Source organism: Xenopus tropicalis, chromosome 9, assembly GCF_000004195.4.
Source record: "Xenopus tropicalis strain Nigerian chromosome 9, UCB_Xtro_10.0, whole genome shotgun sequence".
Taxonomy (NCBI): Eukaryota; Metazoa; Chordata; class Amphibia; order Anura; family Pipidae; genus Xenopus; species Xenopus tropicalis.
In genome coordinates, this window is record NC_030685.2 from 83,881,993 (window position 1) to 83,905,663 (window position 23,671).

The window sequence follows — 23,671 nt, forward strand, 5'->3', positions numbered from 1 at the left end:
CAGAAAATACCAGACGTGCTTTTACTCGCTCAACCAATCAGCTTTGCGGCCCCGCCCAGGGACGGGCAGATTTTGACAGCCGTTCCGCCCACTTTTCTGAAAGGGATTTCCCAAGCTGCTTTTGATTGGCTGACTCTGTCAATGTGATGTTTACTGCTCTGCGCTTCTATTGTTATCAGTCTGTAACCGACAGCTTGTAAGGTGGTTGTTGGGGGATTCTGGGAGTTGTAGTACGGCAAATATATTAAGGCTGTGTAGTAAACCAACCAAATGGGTTTCATTGCGGGGATCTATGTTTTTACTCTCCTTGGGCTACAGGTGGCCATTGGGGGCTTGTGCAAGCAGCACTGCATTTAAAAGCAGGACTGGTCCTTTTACTTTTATATTTGGGGCCAGGGCTGCCATCAGAAATCATGGGCCCCTCACAACAAAATTTTCTGGGTCCCCCCCCACAGGGCCCCTCCCCCAATGGCCCCTCCCATCAGTACAAAGGGCACACAGAGATAAAAAGTATGGGGCCCCCCATACACAGGGCCCCTCTAATGCTATGCTGGCCAGGGACCCCCACAGTGCCCCCAATTGCCCCATATACAGTGCCCCCCCAAAGTCAGTTCCCCCATACACAGTGGCGGCTTCTTCATTGGCAGCTCCGGTGCCTTCAGGCTCCTCTGCGAGACAGGCCCTTTAATAAGGGAGCGCCCCACACGTACACACGGGGTGCAATCAATCAGATTTGAATAAGGATGACGGGGCCCCTGTTTGCGGGGGTTTCATTTAGAATCAGATTCACAGAACTCCACATAATAACTGTCTGCACATCAACTGCACATTGACTCTAAAGGCGTGCTAGTATAGAAATCAGTGCAGTCTGCAGCAGCAATTGCTTTGTAGTGAAAGGGCAGCTAATGCAAAAGTGTCATTCTTGGGAAGCAAAAGGTTTGCTGATTGCTTCCACTAAGCAGCCATGTTAGACAGAGAGAGAGGCCCTTTCTTTCCTGATGGGTTACTGCAGCCTGGGTCCCCTGTCAGAGGGGGAACCCAAAAGTAACAGGTTGTTAAAGCAACAAGGCTTGCAGGCTGGGTGGGCCCGCCACCCAGAGAGGCCAGGTGATGAGTAAGTTAATAATTGGGGCCCCATGGGGCTGGTAATACTTCCCAACACTCGGACAAAAAAAAATCAAGTGCTTGTACCACACCCATTTTACCAAAACACACTGCAGGCGTGCCAGTATAATTACTACAGAAATTGGATAACCAGCATATTAAACCCAGACACGTGTAATCACTAAATAAAATAAGTAATGGCCATATTAACCCCAGACATGCCAGTAAGATCATTCTAGAAGTGGCCAATGAGAACTCCATTAACGTCAGACATGCCAGTAAGATCAATGCAGAAATATATAGGATATAGGATGAAAGCATTACTACACTTGCCCAAGCTGTGCCACGGTGCAAGGGACCCTGGTAGCCTGGCCATTAAGCATTTCACACCCCTCAAGCCCAAAAAGCTCCACTGAACTATATTCCATAGGAGACAGTAGGGTTGGGGGATGAAAGCTTGGGGAATGGCAGTGGGGAACCAAGGCAAGTGGGTGCAGAGACGTGGAATTAGTGATACCAATGGGAGGGTGTGGGGATACAGAGAAGACAAATCAACCCATTTCATGAATCAAAGGATCATTTTCAGTTTTTACTATGTATTTTGTTGGAATACGGGACAGGGAGTCTGTGGGAATTCTGCTGTACTTGTAATCAGACACAGGGATTCTGATGAACAGAAAAATACATTTATTCAAAAAATATTTGGCTGTTTTAATTTTTGTTTGATGTCTTCAATTATTTAATATTCTTCTCCCTCTTCTTCTCCCTCTCCCTCCACGCTGTCAGTTCCGACCTCCTCATAATCCTTCTCCAGGGCGGCCATATCCTCGCGGGCCTCAGAGAACTCCCCTTCCTCCATTCCCTCCCCTACATACCAGTGCACAAAGGCACGCTTGGCATACATAAGGTCAAACTTGTGATCCAGGCGAGCCCAGGCCTCAGCAATGGCGGTGGTGTTGCTCAACATGCACACAGCTCGCTGTACCTTGGCCAGATCCCCACCCGGAACCACAGTTGGGGGCTGGTAGTTGATACCAACCTTGAAACCAGTTGGGCACCAGTCCACAAACTGGATGGTGCGCTTGGTCTTAATGGTGGCAATAGCAGCATTGACATCTTTGGGCACCACATCACCACGGTACAACATACAACAAGCCATGTATTTACCATGACGGGGGTCACATTTCACCATCTGATTGGCTGGCTCAAAGCAAGCATTGGTGATCTCGGATACAGAGAGCTGCTCATGGTAAGCTTTCTCTGCAGAGATAACAGGGGCATAGGTGGCCAGAGGGAAATGGATACGGGGGTAGGGTACCAAGTTGGTTTGGAATTCTGTCAGGTCCACATTCAGGGCTCCATCAAATCTGAGGGAGGCTGTGATAGAGGACACAATCTGGCCAATCAGGCGGTTCAGGTTGGTGTAGGTTGGGCGTTCAATGTCCAGGTTCCTTCTGCAGATGTCATAAATGGCTTCATTATCCACCATGAAGGCACAGTCTGAGTGCTCCAGTGTTGTGTGGGTGGTGAGGATGGAGTTGTAGGGTTCCACCACAGCCGTGGAGATTTGAGGAGCTGGATAGATGGAGAATTCCAGCTTGGACTTCTTGCCATAGTCAACAGAGAGACGTTCCATCAGCAGGGAGGTGAATCCAGAGCCAGTGCCCCCCCCAAAGCTGTGGAAGATGAGGAAGCCCTGCAGTCCTGTGCACTGATCCGCCTAAGAGAAGGAGACACCAGAGGAATAATTATAAAGTGCTAAAAGAAAGGAAGGCATTTTTTGGATGCAGACTCACGGAGTGTGTGATCTTCTGCTAACAATTACCATGACCTATATAATGATTATCATAATTAATCAGTATTTCTCTCATCTGCATGTTTTTCATTAAAGTGAAGAGTTCCCTGTATAACTCAGCCTGCAGCCTTGTGCCTTTATATGGGCACAGAACCCCTCAGTGACTGCTAATATCCTTATCATTTACAGTAGGGGGTACATTATCCCTTATAATACATGAGTGATACTCAGAGTTCCCTGTATAACTCAGCCTGCAGCCTTGTGCCTTTATATGGGGGGCACAGAACCCCTCAGTGACTGCTAATATCCTTATCATTTACAGTAGGGGGTACATTATCCCTTATAATACATGAGTGATACTCAGAGTTCCCTGTATAACTCAGCCTGCAGCCTTGTGCCTTTATATGGGGGGCACAGAACCCCTCAGTGACTGCTAATATCCTTATCATTTACAGTAGGGGGTACATTATCCCTTATAATACATGAGTGATACTCAGAGTTCCCTGTATAACTCAGCCTGCAGCCTTGTGCCTTTATATGGGCACAGAACCCCTCAGTGACTGCTAATATCCTTATCATTTACAGTAGGGGGTACATTATCCCTTATAATACATGAGTGATACTCAGAGTTCCCTGTATAACTCAGCCTGCAGCCTTGTGCCTTTATATGGGCACAGAACCCCTCAGTGACTGCTAATATCCTTATCATTTACAGTAGGGGGTACATTATCCCTTATAATACATGAGTGATACTCAGAGTTCCCTGTATAACTCAGCCTGCAGCCTTGTGCCTTTATATGGGCACAGAACCCCTCAGTGACTGCTAATATCCTTATCATTTACAGTAGGGGGTACATTATCCCTTATAATACATGAGTGATACTCAGAGTTCCCTGTATAACTCAGCCTGCAGCCTTGTGCCTTTATATGGGCACAGAACCCCTCAGTGACTGCTAATATCCTTATCATTTACAGTAGGGGGTACATTATCACTTATAATACATGAGTGATACATTTCTCTGTATAACTATACTGTGGGTGTCTCTGCAAGCTATTCTTGTTGAACAGGGGAGGCAGTTAATGCTAAGTTGTGACTGTACCGGTGTAGGAAAGTTCTAGTAGATTTATGGAACCTACCAGCTTGCGGATCCTGTCCAGCACCAGGTCAATGATCTCCTTGCCGATGGTGTAATGGCCGCGGGCGTAGTTATTGGCGGCATCTTCCTTGCCTGTGATGAGTTGCTCAGGGTGGAAAAGCTGCCGGTAGGTACCGGTCCGAACCTCATCTGTAGGGCAAATGGGGCAGATAATATTTAGAATGACAAAAAACAAGGTGACAGTATAGTACTGGGACCACTTGCCCACCAATCATAGCCCAAGGTGATCCACACACTCACCAATCACAGTGGGCTCCAGGTCCACAAACACAGCGCGGGGGACGTGCTTCCCGGCTCCGGTCTCACTGAAGAAGGTGTTGAAGGAATCGTCCCCTCCCCCAATGGTTTTGTCGCTGGGCATCTGGCCGTCCGGTTGGATCCCATGTTCCAGGCAGTACAGCTCCCAGCATGCATTGCCAATCTGCACTCCTGCCTGCCCCACGTGGACTGAGATGCACTCCCTCTGTGGTGGGGAATCCAATGAAATAGTCGTCAGGCATATAAAGCACCAGTAACTATTATTATAATCATATATTTATAAGGCACCAACATAAGCCGAAGTGCAGTACAATAGAAGAGTCTATACATTAAACACACAAATACTGAACAAAAAGACATAGCTTGGCCCTGCTACCAAAATAGTCTTTTAATATAATATTTAGGGGCTTGTGGGAAATCCCAGAAGCCATTGCTCAAGGAGCCCTTACAAGGAGCACTGATTGGCCTGTGAATAGCTGCTTCCATGGCAACCTCTGAGCAATGTTTACATTGGTAACCGTGAAACAAAACCATAATGCACCATGGAAATAACTGAGAGCAGTCGGCGGAACCCGCGCCACCTCCTCCTATTGAACTACAGCTCCCAGATCCTTCAGGGAGCAGAAAGGATGCTGGGAGCTGCATTTCAACAACAACTGAATAGTCGCAATCTGTGCAGCCATGCAGTGCGCGTTTGAATACATTAACTATTTCTTGTGTCTGCAAAATAATTCCACATACAAATACACAGGGACCCGCTGACCCCTCACAGCCTGGGAATGTGGGAGGGACATAAATTATCAGCTAAGGGGTGTATTGGCCCCAAGGGGTTAACCATACAAGGATTTAATGGCACCATTAATACACTCAGACATACACAGACAGGGAATGTGCTAGGGGTTAATCTCTGGGGTCAGACAGCTACAATAGATCAGGGGTTATGGGAAGAGAGTGTGTGCAACTGCAACATTAAGCAGTGGGGCATGTAGGGAGATAAACAGCAAGTGCTGGGATTATGGAGAGAGCAAGTGAGAAGGATACAAGATACTATTCAGCTCCAGGCTGGCACTTCTATAAAGCGACTGGCCCCCAGCCTCGCACACTGATACAGCACAGTAATGTACAGCAAAGTATGGCACATTGACCTGGCAACAACTGGCACAGGCAGGCAGCGGGACTGAGCCATAGAGACACAGACGGGCAATGAAATGTGCCATAGAGAAGATGGCACAACCTGGTAGTGTGTTGCAGGCTCACAGGAAACATTTCCCAGGTTGGTAGTGGGATACAGGCACACATGGCACAGACTGGCAGTGCAATATTGGCAAACATAATCAATAGCATTAAATAGAAGGGGAACACACACATATGATATGCACCAGACTGGCAGTGGGTGGCAGCGCACAGAATAGATGGAGCAGGTTGGTTGTGGGGCACAGGAACACAGAATGGCAGTGGGTATGGGCACAGACAAGAGATGCCACTAACTGGCAGTAACTGACACAGAGTTGCCACAGACAGTAATTAGTATAAAGCCCCCCCCCCCCAGTCCCACACTCACCATGTTGTTGGCTGATAGACTCCTGGTTCCGATAAGTTATGTGCTCGGATATTGGAGTTCTGATCTCCCCTGCCCTCCCTGCGCCCCATTTTATAGGAGTCAGAGAGTCCTTAGTAACCGGAGGGAGGAGGGAGCCTGGGGGAGTACAACTGTCACTCCACCCCCCCCCCCTGTCTCCATAACACAAACCCTTCCCTGTGTGTAACACAATCCACTCAGCACAACACAACTGTATCCAGGGACAATGGGAGGAGGGAAACACAGAAGGACGGTGGGAATATTGGGAAGGAGGGAATCCCCGGAGGGAAGGGGGGGGGAAGAAGATGAGAGGGGCAGATAGTTGGGATGGGAGGGGCAGATATTTAATACAAACAACATAAGGTAGTACACCCCCATCTGCTTTTCATGGGCCTTAGAGGGGGGTCCCTTTATATTGAAAAGGTAAAGCTACTGTGTGTCATTATTTTCTATCTGCCAGGTGGGTTCACCTGTAAGTTAACTTTTAGTTAGTTATTATAGAATGGCCAGTTCCTACCAACCTTTCAGTTGGTTCTTTTCTTCTTCTCTTCTCTTCTTTTTCAATCTGCTTTTTCCCCTTTTAAAAATGGGGGTCACTGACCCCGGCAGCCAAAGAACTATTTCTCTTTGAGGTTTCATTGTTATTGTTACTTTTTATTACTTATCTCTCTATGCAGACCAACTGCTATTCATTTTCTAGTTTCTCATTCGAACCTCTGCCTGGTTGTTAGGGTAATTTGGACCATAGCAACCATATAGCTGCTAAAATTCCAAACTGGAGGGTAGCTGAATATAAAGCTGAATAATTCATAAAACACATATAATAAAAAAGGAAGACCAACTGCAAATTGACTGTAGAATAGCACATTCTACAAGATACTAAAAGTTAGTTTAAAGGGGAACAACCCTTTTATAGGTGCTGAGACTTGCCATACCCCTTGCTGTACTGAGTTAAAAACGATATCTGCTTTGTCTAATGGAATGGCCCCTCAAGTGCCCAAACTATCTCATAACATTAGATTGGCTGGCACTGCATAAACTATTTACTGCTTTAACTATAAAGAGAAATTCATTTCACAAGGTCATTTAGTAACATACAGATCACTAATTCAAATACACCTCTAGCTGAGAATCCTGGGAAATGTAGTGCAACAAACAGTAACAGCTTATTAAAGATCATGTGTGTTCTGATGAACTGTATATGTGCATAATATTTCATAGCTTAATCAGGCACAGGTAACTCCAGTCGGCAGTAGTGTAAATATTGTTAATGAGCAGTTCTGTATACAGTCTGGCATTTGGCAAGTTTCAGTATATGTGCATGCAAGGGAAATGGCTGGTAAATAGGTGGTATAGTTAGTATGGGGACTGGAACTGAAAATACAGGGAGCTGTTACACATCCCCCACTGCTACTATAGGCACCATCTCTCCCTACTATACCTGCTATCCCACAGCCCCAGTCCCTTCCCAGAGGCTATTATCCCCCCACTGCTACTATAGGCACCATCTCTCCCTACTATACCTGCTATCCCACAGCCCCAGTCCCTTCCCAGAGGCTATTATCCCCCCACTGCTACTATAGGCACCATCTCTCCCTACTATACCTGCTATCCCACAGCCCCAGTCCCTTCCCAGAGGCTATTATCCCCCCACTGCTACTATAGGCACCATCTCTCCCTACTACACCTGCTATCCCACAGCCCCAGTCCCTTCCCAGAGGCTATTATCCCCCACTTCTACTATAGGCACCATCTCTCCCTACTATACCTGCTATCCCACAGCCCCAGTCACTTCCCAGAGGCTATTATCCCCCCACTGCTACTATAGGCACCATCTCTCCCTACTATACCTGCTATCCCACAGCCCCAGTCCCTTCCCAGAGGCTATTATCCCCCCACTGCTACTATAGGCACCATCTCTCCCTACTATACCTGCTATCCCACAGCCCCAGTCCCTTCCCAGAGGCTATTATCCCCCCACTGCTACTATAGGCACCATCTCTCCCTACTATACCTGCTATCCCACAGCCCCAGTCCCTTCCCAGAGGCTATTATCCCCCCACTGCTACTATAGGCATCATCTCTCCCTACTATACCTGCTATCCCACAGCCCCAGTCCCTTCCCAGAGGCTATTATCCCCCACTGCTACTATAGGCACCATCTCTCCCTACTATACCTGCTATCCCACAGCCCCAGTCCCTTCCCAGAGGCTATTATCCCCCCACTGCTACTATAGGCACCATCTCTCCCTACTATACCTGCTATCCCACAGCCCCAGTCCCTTCCCAGAGGCTATTATCCCCCCACTGCTACTATAGGCACCATCTCTCCCTACTATACCTGCTATCCCACAGCCCCAGTCCCTTCCCAGAGTCTCTGGGAAGTTTCTGTCATATGTTTCTTTTGTCATATGGAAATGACCCAAACAAGACGAATAATCCCCTTTACAAACAACTATATCTGGAGTCCTAATTTATTTAAACTCCTCAGAGCTGATGGGAATGTCACACAGGCCCCCGGTCTGGGAAGAAAAAGAATGAATACATACTGATAGAGACAGGGTGAAATTTATGGGATAGAAGTGACAGGATACAGAGAGAAGCCAGAGACAGACGGAGAGATATAGGGATCACAGAGAAACAGATCAGGGACATATATGAGACCAAAATAGGCAGAATAATGGAGTGTAATGTTGTTAAGGTTTAGACCAAGTAGGGGGTGTCACTAAGCCCTTTGATTCCCTGATTAGGGAAGGCTGCTGGTAATGCCATAGTTTCCCTGGTATAACTGATTCAGGCAAGCACCCCTACATATGAGGAACACTACTTGTTTCATACCCCACCCACTTACCCATCAATATGTTGACACGTGGCATTACCAAATCAGCCTACAACTTACCTACAGCTCCATTTATAAATGACACCCACTTTCCCACCATTTTGTTTCATGGATTATGAAAATGTGGGTGAAAGAGAGGTGTAACCCATTCAGGTGTAGGAATGTCCTGTGGGGGGGATGGACTTTCCCACTTGGGCAGGGGTGTCATGTGATTTCCCCGGTGCCATGGTGTTTGGACTTTTTCCATTTAATACCCTCCTGTAGTGCCTTAGGTCAGGGCCTCATCAACTCATAACATAATTACAGATATAAGAAATTATTGTTGTATAAATTTCATCCTAACTGGGCCTCAAGCATGTACCATGTTTGTGTTAGGTCTAATAACTCATAGCAACCAATAAGATATTTTGTTTGAAACAGCAGGCAATTAACTTCAAATTGCTGTTTGGTTGCTATGGGTTACTAGAACTGGTGCAAGCTCTGCCCCTTGTATTCGATTACCCAGCTTTTAGGGTTAGCTGTTTCAAAATGGTAAGAAAAAGACTAAGGCCAAAAAGTATCTCAGAGCCTAAACCCCTAGTGCCTAATACCGAAATCCAAAGGCTGTAAACAAACCCCTCCCTACAGTAAGTTGAGAATGCGGAGCCCCAAAGCAGTTATCCAAGAAGGATTTCTAAGTGGCAGTTGTTGATATTAATAAGACAAGAAACGTTAGAGAAAAATGTACAAGATAAAAAAATATTTATTTATTGTCATACAAAATTTGCATGTATTATTTATGTGAAGTTTTTGGTTAATTTTTTAATATTCTTCTCCCTCTTCTTCTCCCTCTCCCTCCACGCTGTCAGTTCCGACCTCCTCATAATCCTTCTCCAGGGCGGCCATATCCTCGCGGGCCTCAGAGAACTCCCCTTCCTCCATTCCCTCCCCTACATACCAGTGCACAAAGGCACGCTTGGCATACATAAGGTCAAACTTGTGATCCAGGCGAGCCCAGGCCTCAGCAATGGCGGTGGTGTTGCTCAACATGCACACAGCTCGCTGTACCTTGGCCAGATCCCCACCCGGAACCACAGTTGGGGGCTGGTAGTTGATACCAACCTTGAAACCAGTTGGGCACCAGTCCACAAACTGGATGGTGCGCTTGGTCTTAATGGTGGCAATAGCAGCATTGACATCTTTGGGCACCACATCACCTCGGTACAGCAGGCAACAAGCCATGTATTTACCATGACGGGGGTCACATTTCACCATCTGATTGGCTGGCTCAAAGCAAGCATTGGTGATCTCGGATACAGAGAGCTGCTCATGGTAAGCTTTCTCTGCAGAGATAACAGGGGCATAGGTGGCCAGAGGGAAATGGATACGGGGGTAGGGTACCAAGTTGGTTTGGAATTCTGTCAGGTCCACATTCAGGGCTCCATCAAATCTGAGGGAGGCTGTGATAGAGGACACAATCTGGCCAATCAGGCGGTTCAGGTTGGTGTAGGTTGGGCGCTCAATGTCCAGGTTCCTTCTGCAGATGTCATAAATGGCTTCATTATCCACCATGAAGGCACAGTCTGAGTGCTCCAGTGTTGTGTGGGTGGTGAGGATAGAGTTGTAGGGTTCCACCACAGCCGTGGAGATTTGAGGAGCTGGATAGATGGAGAATTCCAGCTTGGACTTCTTGCCATAGTCAACAGAGAGACGTTCCATCAGCAGGGAGGTGAATCCAGAGCCAGTGCCCCCCCCGAAGCTGTGGAAGATGAGGAAGCCCTGGAGTCCTGTGCACTGATCCGCCTTGGTAAGGGAAAGAGACACAAAATATTAGGCACAATCCTTACACCCAGTCTCCTGAAACCACATGAGACATCTCTCCCTAACAATGCTGAGACACAATAAAGGTCCTTTGGTGTAACAGAGGGCACTATGGGCATTGATAGAAATACCTAGTGGAGCAAGATAAGAAGTGAGTGGAGCAGAAGGGAGGCAGAAGCTGTAGGAAAAAATATCAGTAGATGGGTTTTGCATAGGAAAACAGTATAGGAAAGGATGGGAGGTGGGGGGAAAGGAATTAAGCAGAAGTTGGATAATAAAAGTCTTAACTAGAATTGGACAGTAGGGCAGATTGAGAATGTGGAGTAAAATTGGGTAAATTGGGACAGATTATAAGGTAGTGAGGAAGAATGGAGGTCAGAAGAGCGAGTAGAAAAGAGAGAAGATGAAGTGAATGGTGGAAGATAGAAACAAAAGGTGAGGGATGACAAAAGGCAAAGTAGGGAAGAAAAAGAGGGTGATGGGGAAAAGATGAGAAGAAGCAAAGTATATTATCAGTAGTGTTAAAGAGAAAGGTAAACAGGGGGCAACATTGTAATCTAAATAGGAGGAAATAAATGATCCCAGACTCTGAGCCACTTTATTCGGACAAAAAGACAATTTACTTACCAGCTTGCGGATCCTGTCCAGCACCAGGTCAATGATCTCCTTGCCGATGGTGTAATGGCCGCGGGCGTAGTTATTGGCGGCATCTTCCTTGCCTGTGATGAGTTGCTCAGGGTGGAAAAGCTGCCGGTAGGTACCGGTCCGAACCTCATCTGTAGGGCAAATGGGGCAGATAATGTTTAGAATGTTGCATAAGGACAAAAACAAGGTGACAGTATAGTACTGGGACCATTTGTTAGCCAAACACAGCCCAAGATTATTATTATTATTATTATTATTAACATTTATTTATAAAGCGCCAACATACCCCGCAGTGCTGTACAATAAGTGGGTTTCATACATCGGACATACAGAGTAACATATAAAGCAATCAGTAACCGATACAAGAGGTGAAGAGAGCCCTGCGCAAAAGAGCTTACAGTCTACAAGGATCTACACACTCACCAATCACAGTGGGCTCCAGGTCCACAAACACAGCGCGGGGGACGTGCTTCCCGGCTCCGGTCTCACTGAAGAAGGTGTTGAAGGAATCGTCCCCTCCCCCAATGGTTTTGTCGCTGGGCATCTGGCCGTCCGGTTGGATCCCATGTTCCAGGCAGTACAGCTCCCAGCATGCATTGCCAATCTGCACTCCTGCCTGCCCCACGTGGACTGAGATGCACTCCCTCTGTGGTGGGGAAACACAAAGTGGGAATTAAAGAGGGAAAAAGTGTAAAGTTTCCTATAACACTGAGGGTACAGAGATCTATAAAGTCAATAAAGTTTAATAATCTCAGGACGCCCAGATTAATGACACAGGTTGGCACTAAAACACAGGGTACCCCAACCAGGAAATGGCACAGCCTGGGAGCAGAGTTGGCACAAATGGGCAGAGAGAACAATAATATCCCCAACTGGCAGAGAGAGAGCCCCCCAGTCCCACACTCACCATGTTGTTGGCTGATAGGCTCCTGGTTCCGATAAGTTATGTGCTCGGATATTGGAGTTCTGATCTCCCCTGCCCTCCCTGCGCCCCATTTTATAGGAGTCAGAGAGTCCTTAGTAACCGGAGGGAGGAGGGAGCCTGGGGCAGTACAACTGTCACTCCCCCCCCCCGTCTCCATAACACAAACCCTTCCCTGTGTGTAACACAATCCACTCAGCACAACACAACCGTATCCAGGGACAATGGGACCCCCCCCTCAGGGCAGGGAGCTGGGAGGCACAACATAGAGTAAAGAGAGAGGGAAAGTAGGGAGAATGGAGGGAAAAACAGAAGAAAGGAGGGAAGAGAGATACTCAGGAGGGAACTAAGTTCCAGGCATGACCCCTCCACTTCTAAATTTTTTCGCCTGGAAATGTCCCAGTTTCTTAATACTGACCAATTGCATAGAAGTATTATATGGAACCAAGGCATGAAGCTTGACAGTTATGGTACAGGTACAGATATGGCATATATATATGATAAGGGTGTGAGTCCTTAAGCACAATTTGTATATCGTACAAAAGGGAAATTGGTTGGAAATTGGGTTTATTATATGTTGTGCATTAAATCAATACATACCAAGGTGGGGTTCCAACTTCAAAAGGTGGAACGTGGCATTAGAGGCCCAAATAACCTGCCCTAATTGTCCATATTGCTGCCCCCAATAAATGAAACCCTGTGTTATCTGCTGTAATAGAAGCTTTATAGAATGGGCTCTGGCCCTAGGTTCAATATAATACTAAGCAATTGGTCAGTATTAAGTAGTTAATATATATATATATGTGTGTATGTATGTGTCCGGGGCTGATTCTGGCATAGGACATAAGAAGGAATGTACAGTGTCACAGATGCCCCTGGGGTACCAGATAACAGTACAAAAGTCATATAACAATTATTACATAATTCAGTATATACAACAATGGTTCCTAACCTGCAACCCTCCTGCTGCTGTTAACTGTAAGTCCCAGAATCCAAAAGCCATTTGCCCTTTTAACACTAATTTAATATGACCATAGCTGATCATTGTCCCAAATTTACTGAGACGCCCCCGCATATGTCCCTCTGTCAACCAAGACACCCATCTAACATTTATTTTGTCTGGGATAAAAAAAAAAGTCTTTTCATGCCATTCCCCCTTACTGAATTCAATGAAACAATATTAGGAACTTGTTTCCACAAATGGCCCATGGTATTGCCATCTTGCACCACTGTGGCAGCCCTGTCCTGCTCTTACCTCTTCCTTTTCTGTTGCTCTACTGCCACCAACTTCTACTGTCATCATGTTGTTCTACTGACTGCATCTTGCCCTACTGTCTCTATCTTGCCCTACTGTCTCCATCTTGCCCTACTGTCTCCATCTTGCCCTACTGTCTCCATCTTGCCCTACTGTCTCCATCTTGCTCTACTGTGACCATCTTGCCCTACTGTCCCCATCTTGCCCTACTGTCTCCATCTTGCCCTGCTGTCTCCATCTTGCCCTGCTGTCTCCATCTTGCCCTGCTGTCTCCATCATGCCCTACTGTCTCCATCTTGCCCTACTGTCTCCATCTTGTTCTACTGTCTCCATCTTGCCCTACTGTCTCCATCTTGTCCTACTGTCTCCATCTTGTCCTACTGTCTCCATCTCAACCTACAGTCTCCATATCGTCCTACTGTCTCCATCTTGTCCTACTGTCTCCATCTTGCCCTACTGTCTCCATCTTACCCTACTGTCTCCATCTTGCCCTACTGTCTCCATCTTGCCCTGCTGTCTCCATCTTGCCCTACTGTCTCCATCTTGCCCTACTGTCTCCATCTTGCCCTACTGTCTCCATCTTGCCCTACTGTCTCCATCTTGCCCTGCTGTCTCCATCTTGTCCTGCTGTCTCCATCTTGCCCTACTGTCCCCATCTTGAGAGGTTGGGGAATGCCCTGCTGGGGGATGTTGTGATGGCAGATTCTGTTAGTGCCTGGATACATAAGGCTATGGAGATCTTAAGATTTACAGCTAGTTAGTATAAGTATGTGTATATACAGTACAGTTTATATCTGTAAGTGTATAAATAGGTCAATATATATGTGTACATATCTGCACTGGGGTTCAGGGTCGCTCCTGCCATTAGGCAAGGTGGCACAGAGCGGCTAGTTAGTATAAGTATGTGTATATACAGTACAGTTTAGAGAAGAAATTGCCAAAAGAGATATTTTCCTAATTCCCAGCCTCAGTCCCTAGATTTGAGTCGCTGTCCTGGGGAAATATCATTGTTTCCTAAAACTGACCAACTGCACAGGGGTATGTTAGTTACGCTTGGGCCAAAAAATAGCTTCTCAGCATTCTCACCATTCTATAGTTTTATATATATATATATATATATATATATATATATATATATATATATATATATATATATACTGTATATATTTATATATAGGTATTAGCATCAGTCGCCCATTGGCATGACCATAGCAATGCTGCTTCCGTTACTCCCATATCCAGCAGTATAAACACTGTGTAACCTCGCCCTGAGCTCCCATAAATATTCCTAAAACCCTAAAAAACAGATGTTCTGACCTCTGACTCTATAAAGCACAGGGAACATTAGTGTGTTTTTTAGTCTAAACTTCCCAGATCCACAAAACTGTCAAACGTTGGGCAAACACAGAGCAGCCCCCTCCTCTCTCACAGGGACATTCCCAGGATGCACCGGGCTCTTTCCCCCCAAACCCACAAGGACTGAATGGGAAGTATCAGAGCTCATATTTGTCTGAGGTAAATCCATTCACAGGCAAAGTGAGAAGCTTCTATCAATGACAATAGGGCTTGTTACTGGGATTGGTCACGTACTCACTCTCGGTTACTAAGTGTTACTAACGCAGGGCTGCGTGTTTGTGTTGGGTGTTTGTGTTGGGCCAAAACAATGATATGGGCGACTGCTCTCTGTGTTAGAATTACTGAGCCGATAAACTTCCTTAGTGACAGTGACAGTGACCCTCAGCCCTTGTGTTTGGGGAGAAACAGTAACTAAGAGACAGTTGCTTCTCTCCTATAGTCAGTACTAGCGGCACTCTAACTCTCTATAACCTCTCTCTTAAATAAATAGCTCCCCTTAACCCCTTATAGCATTGGGGATAATAGCCTCTGGGAAGGGACTGTGGCTGTGGGATAGCAGGTATAGTAGGGAGAGATGATGCCTATAGTAGCAGTGGGATAATAGCCTCTGGGAAGGGACTGTGGCTGTGGGATAGCAGGTATAGTAGGGAGAGATGATGCCTATAGTAGCAGTGGGATAATAGCCTCTGGGAAGGCACTGGGGCTGTGGGATAGCAGGTATAGTAGGGAGAGATGGAGCCTATAGTAGCAGTGGGGGGATAATAGCCTCTGGGAAGGGACTGGGGCTGTGGGATAGCAGGTATAGTAGGGAGAGATGGTGCCTATAGTAGCAGTGGGGGGATAATAGCCTCTGGGAAGGGACTGGGGCTGTGGGATAGCAGGTATAGTAGGGAGAGATGGTGCCTATAGTAGCAGTGGGGGGATAATAGCCTCTGGGAAGGGACTGGGGCTGTGGGATAGCAGGTATAGTAGGGAGAGATGGTGCCTATAGTAGCAGTGGGGGGATAATAGCCTCTGGGAAGGGACTGTGGCTGTGGGATAGCAGGTATAGTAGGGAGAGATGGTGCCTATAGTAGCAGTGGGGGATAATAGCCTCTGGGAAGGGACTGGGGCTGTGGATAGCAGGTATAGTAGGGAGAGATGGTGCCTATAGTAGCAGTGGGGGGATAATAGCCTCTGGGAAAGGACTGGGGCTGTGGATAGCAGGTATAGTAGGGAGAGATGGTGCCTATAGTAGCAGTGGGGGGATAATAGCCTCTGGGAAGGGACTGGGGCTGTGGGATAAGCAGGTATAGTAGGGAGAGATGGTGCCTATAGTAGCAGTGGGGGAATAATAGCCTCTGGGAAAGGACTGGGGCTGTGGGATAGCAGGTATAGTAGGGAGATATGGTGCCTATAGTAGCAGTGGGGGGATAATAGCCTCTGGGAAGGGACTGGGGCTGTGGGATAGCAGGTATAGTAGGGAGAGATGGTGCCTATAGTAGCAGTGGGGGGATAATAGCCTCTGGGAAGGGACTGGGGCTGTGGGATAGCAGGTATAGTAGGGAGAGATGGTGCCTATAGTAGCAGTGGGGGGATAATAGCCTCTGGGAAGGGACTGGGGCTGTAGGATAGTAGGTAGAGTTCCCTGCAGCCTTGTGCAGCTATATGGTCAAAGAACCCCTCAGTGACTTCTAATATCCTTATCATTTACAGTAGGGGGTACATTATCCCTTATAATACATGAGTGATACTCAGAGTTCCCTGTATAACTCAGCCTGCAGCCTTGTGCCTTTATATGGGGGGCACAGAACCCCTCAGTGACTGCTAATATCCTTATCATTTACAGTAGGGGGTACATTATCCCTTATAATACATGAGTGATACTCAGAGTTCCCTGTATAACTCAGCCTGCAGCCTTGTGCCTTTATATGGGCACAGAACCCCTCAGTGACTGCTAATATCCTTATCATTTACAGTAGGGGATCCCAAACCTGTCCACACCTCAACTCCTTTGTAACCCTTTTTGTTTCACAAAGGTTTCCTTCTGTCCTCTTGGGACCCCAAGTCACAGGGCCCCTGACTGGTTTACTCCCCAGATAATGGTTCTGCCCCACTGGATGCATCAGAACAAGTGACAGAGGGAGTAACAACTCCGCAGGGCAGAGTGACAAAAGGGGCTCTTTGCCCCCAGTCTTTGGAAAAATAACCTGGACTCCACTCCCTTCCTGACTGGGTTACTATTAATAATGTGACTATTGGATCATGTTGGGATAATCTGTTTATGTGGAAAGATAATTATCAGCTTATCACAGATGGTCTCTTCTATGAAACAGCAGGACTTTGATACCAGGTTGTGAGTGCCCCCCAGTGGCAGTGTGAGGCAATGCTCCCACCCTGCTTCTCAAATCATTTGGCATTACATTAACATACCACAAGGGGCACTATTCTAAATAGTTATTGCAAGTAGTGGTTCTTACTAGTTAACACAGGCAATTTCTGTTCAGAGACTGCCCTCTACTGGCTGCCAGTGTAAGTGCACGTTCCTAGCAATGCTGCCCTACTGGGGTATACAGATGGGGTAAATCCTTTTGGGGTTAAACTTGGGCCCATTTGCATTAGCATTAATAGGAATATCCCCATGGCTACATTAATCCAAATGAAATTCTCTAACCCCTTTATTGATTTTATTGCTGTTCTTTCTACTTTTTTAGTTCCATAATCTTTATCTTGGGAACTAGAGACCAAAACTGCACTGAATGCTCTAATGCAGCAGAGAGTTGCACCGTGTTAGCCAAACCCGAAAGTATAGAGTAGCCGATACCTTTTATTGGCAAAGGAGATTAAAAAATGCTTGTAAATGGGAAGATTTTCCCTTATTGCCCTTAAGGCTTTACATAGGGTTGCCAACTTTGCTGGTGGCTAAACCCGAACAAAGGGGATTGCATACCCCCCAACTGTCCCGCTTTCTATAGCTCGTCCCGCTGTCCCAGATAGTTCCCTGAATGTCCCGCATTTCCGTAATAGATTACAGAAATGCGGGACATTCATAGCTGAGCACTCTGACTCCTTGCGCTACTTCTCTTCTTATGCGGCTCCTTCTCCGGCGGTCCCTGGCCCTTTTATAAGGTTGCGCCCGTGCGTAATGACGTCACACGTACACACGGGGCGCAACCTTATAAAAGGGCCAGGGACCGCCGGCGAAGGAGCCATAGGAGAAAAGCAGCGCAAGGAGTCGGAGCGCGTATGGGGTGGGCCTCTGTGTATGGGGGGGGTGCTCTGTGTATGGGGGGGCCTCTGTGTATGGCGGTGCTCTGTGTATGGGGGGGTGTTCTGTGTATGGGGGGTGCTCTGTGTATGAAGGGCACTGTGTATGGGGGCACTGTGTATAAAGGGTACTGTGTATGGGGGGGCTCTGGGTATGAAGGGCACTGTGTATGGGGGGCACTGTGTATAAAGGGTACTGTGTATGGGGGGGCTCTGTGTATGAAGGGCACTGTGTATGGGGGGCACTGTGTATAAAGGGTACTGTGTATGGGGGGGCTCTGTGTATGAAGGGCACTGTGTATGGGGGGCACTGTGTATAAAGGGTACTGTGTATGGGGGCACTGTGTATAAAGGGTACTGTGTATGGGGGGGCACACTGTATGGGGGGCACTGTGCATAAAGGGTACTGTGTATGGGGGACACGCTGTATGGGGGCACTGTGTATAAAGGGTACTGTGTATGGGGGGCACGCTGTATGGGGGGCACTGTGTATAAAGGGTACTGTGTATGGGGGGCACGCTGTATGGGGGGCACTGTGTATAAAGGGTACTGTGTATGGGGGCACACTGTATGGGGGGCACTGTGTATAAAGGGTACTGTGTATGGGGGGCTCTGTGTATAAAGGGCACTGTGTATGGGGGGCTCTGTGTATAAAGGGTACTGTGTATGGGGGCACTGTGTATGGGGGGCTCTGTGTATGAGTCTCCCCTGTGGGGGGGGGCAAAACTGGTAGATAGTTAGAATTCACATATAACTGACTGCCTTCTCTCTATATTTGTATTTATATGTAGGAGTTGCTATATTGGTTTCCTTAGGTAGTACAGTATGAGGGTATAGCACATTTGCATCTGATCCCACCATTTCATCTATATAAAAGGAGTATTTTTAGAAAACAATGGGGTGTGTTAATTGGGGCGTGGCCACAAAAGTGGGCGTGGTAAAAAAAATTGCCGCGCTGCGCACGCCAAATCTTTTTGTCCCTCTTTTCGGTTTTCAAATGTTGGGAGGTATGGGATTGGGCAGATGACATTGGCAGGGTAGGACTGGGCCGGTGGGCCCCCGGCCGTTATGGGCCCCCCCTGGTGCAGGGGCCACTGCAGGGGGTGTGAGGCCCATTGGGGAGTACAGGGGCCCCTGAAGCATTGGTCCCGGTGGGCCCTGCACCCCCCCCCCAGTCCAGCCCTGGACATTGGGGTGTAGTAGTGATGCATGGGGTGGACATTATGACATCAGTGGGGCTATTGCATCACTAAGATGCAATTGGCTGGATTTTTCTGTCTAGTTTCCTCAGTGTTTGATTCTTACCTGCTGAGTTTCGGTGCAATATGAAATGCTGCCAGTAGGTGTCACTAAAGGGACATTTGCACAGGAAAATGACTTCCTGTCTGAGCAGAATGGTTACACTGAGAATATTCACTAAAGCATGATATGTATCTGTATTATTATTATTAACATTTATTTATAAAGCGCCAACATACCCCGCAGCGCTGTACAATAAGTGGGTTTCATACATTGGACATACAGAGTAACATATAAGCAATCAATAACCGATACAGGAGGTGAAGAGAGCCCTGCCCAAAAGAGCTTACAATCTACAAATCTGTATAATGTTATATAATCATATATGATACATGGCATGGGAATGTCACACAGCTGTCCACTTAACCCGCTTGTCCTTGTCCCACTGAGCAACTGGAATTGCTGGTTCTGGGTTGGGGACAGTCGGTGGAATCAGGTCCAACCAGATCCTTTGGTGCCATTTACTAATAGACTCAAGCTGTTCTGTGACCCTGAGGGGAAATCCATTAAAACAAAATATGGGCCTGGCCAAGTCGTATTTCTCTAAACCCATTTATTGTGTCATTCTAAGGATTCCAGAGCCTTTTATCTCTCTCTGGGGTTTCTCTTTAATCAGTGCAGCTCCCCTCCCCTTGCTGCCATTGTCTATGGGTCACATTGGTGCATAGAGCATCCTTCAGTCAGGGTGATGTGTGCAGTCTCCTCCATTGTAGGCAGCCTTGTCTGTGTGTCGCAGCTCAGAGCAAAAACTATTCATCTCCCTTATGCTCCTGATACAGAAGCAGAGTTATTTCTGCATAAATGTAACTCACTTTACAGTTGTCATTGCATCTACCTGCCGCAAAACTGCGCTTCCAACACCAGGTGGCGCTGCAGAGCTGTAGCATATGTCTGAATGCAGTAGGAAAGCTCCACAGGGAAATATTCATGAATGAATGAATAAAACTGCTTAACACGAAAAATCAGTTTATCATGGAATAACGGGCAGGTCAGGGCTGGTGTTAATTTCTAGGTTCTAGTTCATCCGGGAAGGCTGAGTGCACCTTGGCTCTTGCTGCAAGATTCTGTATGGGCACTAACAGGACCCCATCTGAAGTCATGTGGCCCCAAACTACTCCTCCTCCAGTTAGTCTTGGTTATTAGCCAGCTGCCTGTGTGGGCTAATAGCTGGTCCCTATGAACTAAGAATAATGGGCTCATCCAAAGAGAACCCTGCTGATCCAATCCTTGCCAACCGTAATCCCAAATCCACTGCTTTTGTGGCCCTTACTGGATCATGCCACATCCCCCAGTCCCATCTGTACCCCCCCCCCCCCCCCCCCACTGACAGCCCTGGGAACAAGTAAATAGAAGAAAATTCCTTTTTATCTCCAAAATGACCAGACAGTAGAGGAGAGTCATGTGACATTTCCCTGGTAATTTTGTGCCAACTGTGGTCTCTCGGCTGAACAGCAGGTGGCGCTGTTGTAACTTCATTTTATTAATATCCTTAGAGAGTTCAGCTGCTGGAATCTACTGTTACTCCAATTGTTTTTCTTTTTCATAAACAAACTCTTTATCCCAATTGTGTGAATTCCTCCTTTTTATATTTCCAGCTCCGGGGAATACAATCATCCAGCAGCCGCTGCCGTTTCAATGGTGCCGGGAGTGTTCCAGCTGCAGATCTGTATCTCCCAATACCAGTCTCCTTAATAACGTTAACCCCTTTATATGGGGGGCACAGAACCCCTCAGTGACTGCTAATATCCTTATCATTTACAGTAGGGGGTACATTATCCCTTATAATACATGAGTGATACTCAGAGTTCCCTGTATAACTCAGCCTGCAGCCTTGTGCCTTTATATGGGCACAAAACCCCTCAGTGACTGCTAATATCCTTATCATTTACAGTAGGGGGTACATTATCCCTTATAATACATGAGTGATACTCAGAGTTCCCTGTATAACTCAGCCTGCAGCCTTGTGCCTTTATATGGGCACAGAACCCCTCAGTGACTGCTAATATCCTTATCATTTACAGTAGGGGGTACATTAACCCTTATAATACATGAGTGATACTCAGAGTTCCCTGTATAACTCAGCCTGCAGCCTTGTGCCTTTATATGGGGGGCACAGAACCCCTCAGTGACTGCTAATATCCTTATCATTTACAGTAGGGGGTACATTATCCATTATAATACATGAGTGATACTCAGAGTTCCCTGTATAACTCAGCCTGCAGCCTTGTGCCTTTATATGGGCACAGAACCCCTCAGTGACTGCTAATATCCTTATCATTTACAGTAGGGGGTACATTATCCCTTATAATACATGAGTGATACTCAGAGTTCCCTGTATAACTCAGCCTGCAGCCTTGTGCCTTTATATGGGGGGCACAGAACCCCTCAGTGACTGCTAATATCCTTATCATTTACAGTAGGGGGTACATTATCCATTATAATACATGAGTGATACTCAGAGTTCCCTGTATAACTCAGCCTGCAGCCTTGTGCCTTTATATGGGCACAGAACCCCTCAGTGACTGCTAATATCCTTATCATTTACAGTAGGGGGTACATTATCCCTTATAATACATGAGTGATACTCAGAGTTCCCTGTATAACTCAGCCTGCAGCCTTGTGCCTTTATATGGGCACAGAACCCCTCAGTGACTGCTAATATCCTTATCATGTACAGTAGGGGGTACACTATCCCTTATCATGTACAGTAGTACTTCCTACTGGTGGTGGGTCACAGGGAACCGAATGAGTTCCTGACGAGCCCTGAGAAGATAAATACCAGTGAGCACACAAGGATGTGTGTGAGGTTGTTGACGTTTAATTACACACACAGTTAATCACAATCGGCCATTATTCCTCTTCCCACAACTGAAAGGGTTTCGACCTCGGGCCAAACCAAATACTGCACGTGGCGGGGGAGGAGGAAGAACATTCCAAGAAAAGCAGCTTTATTGCCTTGTAACTGCCCCAGTCTGTGATACTCTACTTGTCTAAGTCAATGAACAACAAGATATTGGCCACTGTGAACTACAACTCCCAGCAGCCACAAACCTACTGCTCTGTGATGCTCCAGTTTTATTGTTATTGTTACTTTTTATAACTTTCTTTTCTCTTCAGCCCCTCCCCTATTCCTACACCGGTCTCTCATTCAAACTGCTCCCTGGTTGCTAAGGTCATATGGATCCTAGCAACCAAACAGCTGCTGAAACTCCTAACTGGAGAGCTGCTGAACAAAAACTGATATAATTCAAAAACTACAAATAATAGAAAATGAAGACCAATTGCAAATTGTCTCAGAATATTACTCTCTACATCATACTAAAGGTTAACTCCCTGAAGCAGAATCCCCCCCGGCCCCCAGTGCTCCGATCCAAGGACCAATGCTCGGGCCGCTGGCAGAGGGCCACATCCACAGTCAGATTTGCCCAATGATCAATGAGGCTCAGTTGGACAGGCAACTATTTGGACCCCATCCACATTTGGGCAGCTTTCCTTAGCCAATCAGAATGCAGCTGGATAAAGGTTGAGTAATAGAGGAAACATGTGACTCCCACGCTAATAGCCTGAGGGGCCACTAATGGGACGCCAGTGGCTAGCAGGAATGTGAGAGTATAAGCCTCCCTCCTGCTGGGGCCTTAAGACACTGGGGATAATGGGTTCCATCCCCCAAGCTATTGTTGTACTACAACACCCAACCTACAGCTCTCAGGGGATTCTGGGGGCTTTAGTTCAACAGTAGTCGGGGGGGGGGGGGGTGATGCGTTTCACATTCGCACATTCAGGGGAGGGTGTCGGGCAGGGGGGGTAGGGGTGCACGGCGGGGGCCCCTGCAGGGGATGCATCTGCAGAGGTACCTTGGGGGGTGCAGGGCCCCTGGGGCAGTGGCCCCGGTGGGCCATTCACCCCCCAGTCCAACCCTGAGTGGGAGTGTTTATTTTCCTGCTACGTACATGGCTACCTTATAGCGGGAAATTTAGATTTACTCACAAAAGGTAGGGTTAATTTACCCTTTATCTGAAAAGGCTCCTTTATACTTACTGGGAATGGGCCTGTGAGCAGTTCAGCCAGGTGAGTGGGGCAGGTAAGAAGGCTCAGCTGAGGCAGCACCAACAAAGCCACTTCTGTGTTATACGGATACGTAAAACTGGCTTCTGCTAGATTGTGTCAGGAGTCAGAACCAGCAGTGCAGAGAATATAAACAGCCAGGCAGATAGTACTGCTTCCTAGAACCACTTCATTAACAACTGAAATAAGTGTGTAATGAAGGGATTGTGGGGAGGCAGAACCGGTTCTGGGTGGAGCGTTGGGGCGCGGGGTCCCCCCCCATGCAGCTGAACATCACATCTGTATAGGGGATGCTGGGAGTTGTAGTTTAAATGAAATAGAAACACTTCCTGTAGCAACCCTAGAGGAATT

The 23,671-nt window shown here is 47.1% G+C and overlaps 2 protein-coding genes across 2 annotated transcripts; both read right to left on the reverse strand.

The window, feature by feature from the left end:
* Nucleotides 1-1,774: 1,774 nt before the first annotated feature.
* tuba1cl.1 (tubulin alpha 1c like, gene 1) lies at nt 1,775-6,102 on the reverse strand. The gene is made up of 4 exons (XM_004917637.4): nt 5,876-6,102; nt 4,297-4,519; nt 4,037-4,185; nt 1,775-2,824 (listed from the first exon to the last, which is right to left on the reverse strand). The coding sequence occupies exons 1-4, from the start codon at nt 5,876-5,878 to the stop codon at nt 1,844-1,846; spliced, it is 1,356 nt and encodes a 451-aa protein (XP_004917694.1). The 5' UTR covers nt 5,879-6,102; the 3' UTR covers nt 1,775-1,843.
* A 3,354-nt stretch (nt 6,103-9,456) lies between these two features.
* tuba1cl.2 (tubulin alpha 1c like, gene 2) lies at nt 9,457-12,192 on the reverse strand. The gene is made up of 4 exons (XM_002933947.5): nt 12,085-12,192; nt 11,601-11,823; nt 11,160-11,308; nt 9,457-10,514 (listed from the first exon to the last, which is right to left on the reverse strand). The coding sequence occupies exons 1-4, from the start codon at nt 12,085-12,087 to the stop codon at nt 9,534-9,536; spliced, it is 1,356 nt and encodes a 451-aa protein (XP_002933993.2). The 5' UTR covers nt 12,088-12,192; the 3' UTR covers nt 9,457-9,533.
* Nucleotides 12,193-23,671: the final 11,479 nt, after the last annotated feature.